At 50.8% G+C, this 8,347-nt stretch overlaps 1 protein-coding gene across 1 annotated transcript; it reads left to right on the top strand.

Moving 5' to 3' along the window:
• The first annotated feature begins 778 nt into the window (after window positions 1-778).
• EBI3 (Epstein-Barr virus induced 3) lies at window positions 779-6,626 on the top strand. Its single transcript, XM_004008600.6, has 5 exons — window positions 779-948; window positions 1,566-1,701; window positions 3,122-3,300; window positions 4,798-4,955; window positions 5,722-6,626. Exons 1-5 carry the CDS (start codon window positions 876-878, stop codon window positions 5,872-5,874), a joined length of 699 nt encoding a protein of 232 aa, XP_004008649.2. The 5' UTR covers window positions 779-875; the 3' UTR covers window positions 5,875-6,626.
• Window positions 6,627-8,347: the final 1,721 nt, after the last annotated feature.

The raw sequence follows: 8,347 nt of genomic DNA, 5'->3' as shown, positions 1-8,347 counted from the left end.
AACCCCTGGACAACCAGAGAAGTCTAGTTACTGCAGTATTTTGAAAAGTCAGAATGGGTGCCCCGGAGTTCATGGTGAACAATATATCCAAGCGTTAAGTGAAGACAGAATCTGAGATCGTACATCTTACTTCACTGTTCTCACATGAAGCCTGTTCCTGAAGGGAGGGTCCCCAGAGGGTCCCACCCTTGCCTCCCTGCTCCTGGGCTAACCTTCTGAAATCCCCTGGGGGTTCTTGGCTCTTTCCAGCTCAAGCAGGGAGGTGGCCCTGTGTCCAGCCTGTCCCACGGGCTTCCACGGCATCCAGCAGTCATTTTGCTTCTCCCCAGGCATCCCAGGTCCTCGGAGAATGTCCTCAGTGGGGGATGTCCGCCCAAAAACCTGGGTGTCTGCCTCTCCGTGGCCTGGAGCTTGGAGTGCGGCTGGCGGGGGGGCGGGGTCCCCATCTCGGTAGTTGATGAGTGATCCAATGTCGCCCGGGTCTGTCAGTCTGTCTTGCTTAGTGCCCCCCCATTCCGCCTCTCTGTTGTCTCTCTCGCTGTCATCACCGCCCTCCCCGGGGGCTCCCCCTCCTCGCTGAAGCCGGAAGGAAGGCTTTGCTGGGAAAGGCCATGGGGTCACCACTTCTCCCTTCTGTGGCCTCCTCTCTCTGCCCCCACTTAAGGGGCCTTCCGCACTCGAAACTGGGGGTGGCTGGAGAAGGGACTGGGGGCTCCTCCTCCAGGGCCCCAGGAACTGGGCGGTGAGTCAGACAGGGAAGGGGAAGTAGGGGGCCTCCAAAGGGGGCTGGGCTTTCCCCTGGGTGGGACCCGAGTCCCCTGCCTCCCTGAGGGTGCTCCGGGCCCCAGCCCCTGAGCGCAGAGCCTGCCGGAGCCATGGCCCTGAGACGCGTCCTGGCCTTTGCCGTCAGCCTCTGGGTGGGCTGCTCACTCTGTCGCGAGAGAGAAGGTATGTGTGGACCCCAGGGGTTGGAGGGAGTCCTGGCAGAGGGACACTGTGAGGACTGGATTGGTATGCCGTGGAATATTCTGGGTAGGCTGGGAGCCCACAGGCCTTCTGTATGCCCACTGGTGGGAGAGAATTACTATCCCATTGCATAGATGGGGGAAACTGAGGCACAAAGAGATAAGTCCTACCGCAAGGGGACCAGGAAGCGGCAGCCACAGCCTGGAGGGAGGGAGGCTGGGAGAGAGAGACATTTTAATTGTATTCATTCACTTCATGTGATTCAAAATAAAACTATCACAAAGAGGGGGTTTAGTAAAGCATCTCTCTCCCACCAGAAGTCCCTACCACCCCCAGGTCCCCTCTGTGGCTCCTTCTACCTCAGTTTTCCCATCTGGAAAATGGGCTAATAGTAATAGTTCCTGCCTTGGCAGGTTGTATCAAGGGATGGGATATGATGTGAATGCCTTTCATTCATGTACTCATTCATTCTACAAACCTTTATTGGGCGCCTGTTGTGTGCCCAGCACTGGCTGGCAGCAAGATGGGGGCTGGTGAGCCACAGTAAGGCTTTGACAGTTTCAGTGAATGAGAAGCTCACACTCTCCCTCTCTCTCCAGGCCACCCAGTAGCTTCCTCCCAGCCCAGGGTGCGGTGCCAGGCCTCCAGGTACCCGGTCGCCGTGGACTGCTCCTGGACTCTGCCGCCCACTCCTCCGAACTCCACCAGGCCCACATCATTCATTGCCACGTACAGGTCAGAGAGCCTGGAGGGCTTCATGGGGACTAAAACTGGGTTGACCCCCTAGAATCAGGGTAGCTGAACACTTAGCGAGAACCTGAACACTCGAAATTCTAGAGCAGCACCAACCCTTAGAAATATACTCCCTAGAATACATATTGTCAGCCATGTGTGGAGGGTAAAATTTCCTAGAAGCCCTATTTGAAAAATTTAAAAACAAAATGGTGATACTGGTTTTAATATTTTATTTGAATAATATTCAAATATTCCAAATATGTACCATTTAATATGATTGAATGTAATGTGCTTTAACATGCTTATATAGAGTTCATACATTTAAATTTATACTAACATGCACATTCAGTCACTCAGTCATATCTGAGTTTTTGCAACCCCATAGACTGTAGCCTGCCATGGGATTTTCCAGCCAAGAATAATGGAGTGGGTTGCCATTTCCTTCTCCATTTATACTAGAAATTGATTTATCATGAATAGGATTACCCAGAGTATTGTTTCAACATGTCATCAAAATCTTAAAAATTAATGAGATATTGTACATTGAGTCCTGTTATACTAAGTCATGGAAATTCCACTGATGCTTTATGTATATATATCACGTTTCAATTCAGATGCTAAATGTTCACTGGAAAGTATTGATCTCTAATTAGATTTCATAACATTTGTGTTTGGGAAAGTAGATTCATACACCTGAGTTGTTCTGAGAAACTTTCTCAAGCTTTCTGATAACTAGAAACTTCACGTAGATTAGAAAGAAAGCAGAAAGTGTTAGTCACTCAGTTGTAGCTGACTCTTTGGACCCCAGGAACTGCAGCCCTCCAAGCTCCTCTATCCATGGCATTTCCCAGGCAAGAATAGTGGAGTGAGTTATCATTTCCTTCTCCAGGAGGTCCTCCCTACCCAGCAATAGAACACAGGTCTCCTGCATAGTAGACAGATTCTATATCATCTGAGCCACCAAGGAAACATGTAGATTAGATAAAATAAAAGTCCCACTCAGTTGCCTTGGCTGCACTTCACATCCACACTGCAGAAGCAGAACATTTTGGATGCTGTGGAAGGTTCTGTGGGTGGTGTTGAACTCCAATCTCTAGAGTCTGAAATCTAAGGGTGCCAGAACTCAACAGAATTGGAATCATTATTCCAGAGTCCAGAATCTGTGAATCATAGACCCGGGAATGTTGGCATTCTAAGGCTGGAGTGTTGACATTCTAGAAAGCTTTACAGCCTAGACCCTAGCACCTTCCAGTGGGGTATTCCCTCCGACCCTTGGTCACCCAAGTTTTGTGATGTTGGGTTGAGGGACCCCCTAGGGTCACACAGCCAAGACTGGGACCTGCTGTCCTCACGTGGGGTCAGGGCACAGATGGGCCAGCGGGAAGTGCTAGGATCCTCACAGCACCCCTTCCATATACAGGCTCGGCGTGGCAGCCCATGGGGAAAGCTGGCCCTGCCTCCAGCCGACTCCGGAAGCCACCAGCTGTGTCATCCCTGACGTCCAGATGTTCTCCATGGTGCCCTATGTGCTCAACATCACAGCTGTCCACCCCAGCAGTGTCAGCAGCAGCTTCATGCCCTTTGTCCCAGAGCACATCAGTGAGTAGGAGTCGAGGTGGGGGTATGGAGGGCCCCCTACCTTCCTCCTACTCCTCCCTGACAACAGGCTCACCTCCCACCTGTCAGGATGAGATCTGTCTATCCATACGGATTTGGTGGGATCCACATTCACAGTTGACCAAGAATCAGCCCACCTCTCTCTCTCTGGAGCCCCTACTTGGTCCAGCCTTCATCATCGCCCACCTGGACCCCTGTGGCCGATCTCGGGCCTTCCCTCACTGCTGCCCTCACATCCATCTGTGCTTCCTGAGGCAGCCACGAGAGGGCACCTGTGAGCACTACAGTCAGGTCCCATCCTTGCACTGCTCACAGCCCTCCAGGGCTCCCACCTCCCTGTGGGTGAAAGCCCCAGTCCTTCTCATGGCCCACAGTGCTTTGCACGACCTTCCCCATCCCCTCCCTGTCCTTCCCTCCTCCCCCTCTCCCCTTTGCTCACTCTGCTCCAGCCACATGGGCCTCCTCACTGTTCCTCCGGCATGTCAGGTACAGTCCTGCCCCAGGGCTCTTGCACATGCTGTGCCCTCTGTGTAGACGGCTCTTCCTCCCCAGATCTGCATTTACTCCCTCACCTCCTATAGGCCTCAACTCAGATGTCATCTCCTCAGTGAATCCTCCCCTGGGCTTTTTTTTTTTTTCAATTGCAAACCATCACACATTGTTAGTAGTTGCTAGAAAACAGTCTGGCAGACTCTCAAAGAGTTAAACATAAGTTACCAAGTAATCCAGAAATTCCAGTCCTAGGTATATATCGAAAAGATATGAAAGCACAAAAACTTGTACATGAATGTTCATAGCAGCATTATCCACAGAGCAGAAGCAATGCGAATGCTCATTAACTGATGAATGGATTCTCAAAATGTGTCCATCCACACCCAGGGATATTATTCAGCCATAAAAAGCAGAAAAGCCCAGACACTCACTACCATGTGGACGGACCCTGAGAACACGATGCTCAGTAAGAGAAGCAGACACAGAAGGACACACAGGGTGTGATTCCACTGATGGGAAACATCCAGAACAGGCCAATCCACAGACATAGAGAGTGGGTTCCTGGTTGTCAGGGTCTAGGGAGTGAGGAATGGAGGGTGACTGCTAATATAGTCAGAGTTTCTTTGGGGGGCGATGGAATGTTCTGGGTTAAAACAGTGGTGATGGTTACACAACACTGAATATATGAAAACGACAACTGTACACTTTAAAAGAGTGAGTTTTCTGGTGTGTAAATTGTGTCTCAAAGAATATTGCAGCCAACTCCCCTCCCTGCACTCCTGAACTCTCTTCCTTCCTCCTTATGACCTTCAGATTTGCCTCTTGTCTGTTGTCTTCTGCCTGAAGGGACTGGGCTCCAAGACGACAGGGCTACTGTGTCCCAACTTCCAGAACATCGCCATGCACTCAATAATATTTATCATTTGGTTGAATGAATGAATGAATGAATATCCCCTCTGCTAACCCTGCCTCCTGCTTGTCCATCAGTCAAACCGGACCCTCCAGAAGGTGTGCGCCTGAGCCCCCTCCCTGGGCAGCGGCTGTGGGTGCAATGGGAGCCCCCCCGGACCTGGCCCTTCCCGGAGATCTTCTCCCTCAAGTACCGGATCCGCTACAAGCGTCACGGGGCTGCCCGCTTCCGTCAGGTGAGGACGAGGGTGTGGTTCCTGGATAGAGGGAAGAGCATGTGTAAATGTGCACTGGGGTCTTGGTCACAGCTTAGGGTACTGGTGTGTGACATAAAGGCAGCCCAGGGACTTCCCTGGTGATCCAGTCACTAAGACTCCGAGCTCCCAGTGCAGGGGGCCCAGGGTTCAATCCCTGGTCAGGGAACTAGATCCCACATGCTGCAATTAAGAGTTTGCATGCGCTAACTAAGATCCAGCACAGCCAAAATAAATAAATATTTCTTTAAAAAGGCAGCCCAGCAGTTCCACTCCTGAGCATCCACCTGAAAAAATAAAAAACAGGATCTTGAACAAATACTTGTACATGAATGTTCACAGCAGCATTACTTACAATGGCCAAAATGAGGAGACAATGTCAGGGCCCTCAACAGATGATGGATCCACAATGTGTGGTCCGTCCACTCATGGGAACATCACTCGGCCGTGAACAGGAGTGAGTGATGGAGAAAGAGATTGGTGGGGGTGTGGACTCAGGGTGGCTTGTTTTGTATATGAAAGGCGTGCTCCTGGTTGACCAAGAACTGCCTGACCCTGGAGGGGTAGTCTTTCCCTGCTCAGCAAGATGTTGAAGCTGGCCAAAGGCGTGGAGGGGGCTGCAGAGGGCATGCTGTTTAGAATGAATATTGGTGTCTGAGTCCCAGAGCAACAGCCTGAGCAGGGGGACAGAAGGCTTGATCATAGCGTATCCTCATTCCCACTGACCCAGCCTTGCTTCTGCTCTCAGGTGGGGCCAATTGAAGCCACATCCTTCACCGTCAAGGCTGTGAGGCCTCAAGCCAAGTACTGCATCCAGGTGGCTGCTCAGGACCTCACTGACTACGGGGAATGGAGTGCCTGGAGTCTCCCTGCTGCTGCCTCCATGACCCTGGGCAAGTAGCAGGGGCTCCCCACACCCCTGAAGAGGGGCCATGCCCTTGACATCCACCTAAGGGTGGATGGGACCTATCCAGCCTGGGTTCACCACAGTCGAGTTGCTGGGCTATCTTGGACAAGAGACTTTGCCTCTCTGGGCCTCAGTTTGTCAATCTGTTTAATGGGAATGTGTTCCCTCCTTCCTTTGACAGAGTGCAATGCTTTGAGAATGCTGTGAATATGAGATTTTTCAGTTGTTTAATTAGAAAGGATCAGTGTCACTAGAATTGGGACTCTTCCTTCCTTCAACAGATCCACGTGAGCCCCAGGGAGGAGAAAGAGATCAGGACACACACACATTGAGTTCCCACTCCCACGCGTGGGATCAGGGCTGGACCAGAGGAAGAGACAAGGCTGGGAGAGGCAGAGTAGGGGTGATCTGGGTTCTGCCTGGGATGGAATGATGGGACCTGTTCAGCTCAGCAGTTTGCTTCACACACCTACTCAAAAGCTGCCCAGAGAGACTTCCCTGGTGGTCCAGTGGTTAAGAATCTGCCTTGCAATGCAGCGGGGACATAGGTTCCATCCCTGGTGGGAGAAGTAAGATCCCACATGCCTCAGAGCAACTAAACCCAAGTGCTGCCACTACTGAGCCCATGCACCACAATTAGAGAATTCCTTCACCACAAGGAAAGATCCCACATGACACAGCAAATATCCCTCATGGCACACAATTAAGACCTGATGCAGCCAAATAAATACATTTTTTAAAAAAGCTGTCCAGATGTGAGCCCTACTGGAGGTGGACATAAGTTTATTTGGGATGATTTATCTGAGGAGGGGGCTGCACATCCAGGTTCTGAAGGCTTTTTCTCAGCCCAGGAACTTCTCTGTATATTTCACTCAAGGCTCTCAATTCAAAGGTCACCTCCTCCAAGAAGCCTTCCCTGACCACCTCAGCTATGGCAAAGACTAAAGACCCCTCCCCCAAAGATATCCATGTCCTTACTCCCAGAACCTTTGAATATGGTACCTTACATGGCAAAAAGGGCTTTGCAGCTGTGATTAATCTAACAGAATTGAGGATCCTTAATGTTTGAGGATCTTTCATTGAGTTAATGAAAACGAAGTAGAGTTATACTGGATTATCCAGGTGGCTGCAAGATAATCACAAGTGTCCTTATTGATGGGAAGCAGGAAGGTCAGAGGGAGACAGAGAAGGTGATGTGACAGTGGTGGCAGGGATCAGTGATGCAGGACCACCAGCCATGGAATTCTGGCAGCATCTGGAAGCTGGAAAAGACAAGGAAATGGATTCTCTTCTGGAGCCTGCAGAAGGAACCAGCCCTGCCGCCCATTCCCATTCCAGACTTCTCATCTCCAAAACTCTAATAAATGTTTTAAAGTAATGAGCTTAAGGACTTCCCTGGTGGTAAAGTGGATAGAAATCGCCTGCCGATACAGGGGACACAGTTTTGACACCCTGGTCTTGGAAGATCCCACATGCTGCAGGGCAACTAAACCCAAGCACCACAACTACTGAGCCTGTGCTCTAGTGCCTTGGAGCTGCAACTACTGAGCCTGAGTGCCACGTCTACTGAAGCCCATGGACCAGAGAGGCCCTGCTCCGCAACAAGAGGAGCCGTCGCAATAAGGCCTCACACCACACCTAGAGAAAGCTGGCACAGCTATGAAGACCCAGCACAAACACGAAATAATTTAAAAAATTGAGCCTGTGGTACTTTGTTACAGCAGTTATAGGACACTCACATCTCAAGCAGCCCCTTCTCCTAACTCTCCATATGTCACCCTGTTTTACTGTCTTTGGATCACTGACCAGGACCCGAATGGGCTTTTTGTGTGTTTATTGCCAGTCAGTCCCACCAGACAGTGATCTCCATGAGGACAGAAATCTTGTTCTGCGATGTGCCCCAAAGACAGTATATCTTTGACACAGAACAAACATTTGTTAAAGGAAAGGAGGAAGTGCGAGGAGGAAGTCCTCTTTAGAAGGACAACGCAGAGGCAAACCATGGAGGGGACATCTGGGAGCCAGTGCATGTAGCGGGAGGTAGACATGAAGCCTGGTCTTTGAGTCTCTACCGGTGACTCAAGATAAACGGGGAGGGGCCTGTGTAGCCCGTGAGAACTGTCCCAGTCCCCAGGTGAGCGCTAGGGACACAGGAACAACGTGTAGGGTCTACAGGGTAAGCACTCAACACTGGATTCTTTTATTTGTTGAATAAAATAACTATAGAGAATGTCGCTACCAGCAGCCACGTCCGCTGATGATCTCTAGGGGGCGAAGCTCCTCCTCAGAACTTCAAATCCAGAACGACCCCGGAACCTTTGTGGCACATTGATGAGGTTGCCACTGGGGAGGGAAGACACGTGGACTCGAATGCTGACAGGCGGGGGTCAGAACCAATGAAAATCGCAAGGCATGTACACTGCAGCCAATGATTAGCGGCTGAAGGAGGTGACGGAAGCGGAAATAC

The sequence above is a fragment of the Ovis aries genome, chromosome 5 (genome assembly GCF_016772045.2).
Source record: "Ovis aries strain OAR_USU_Benz2616 breed Rambouillet chromosome 5, ARS-UI_Ramb_v3.0, whole genome shotgun sequence".
NCBI lineage: Eukaryota > Metazoa > Chordata > Mammalia > Artiodactyla > Bovidae > Ovis > Ovis aries.
The sequence above is the reverse complement of the archived record's forward strand: the minus strand, read 5'-3'. Positions and strand labels throughout refer to the sequence as shown.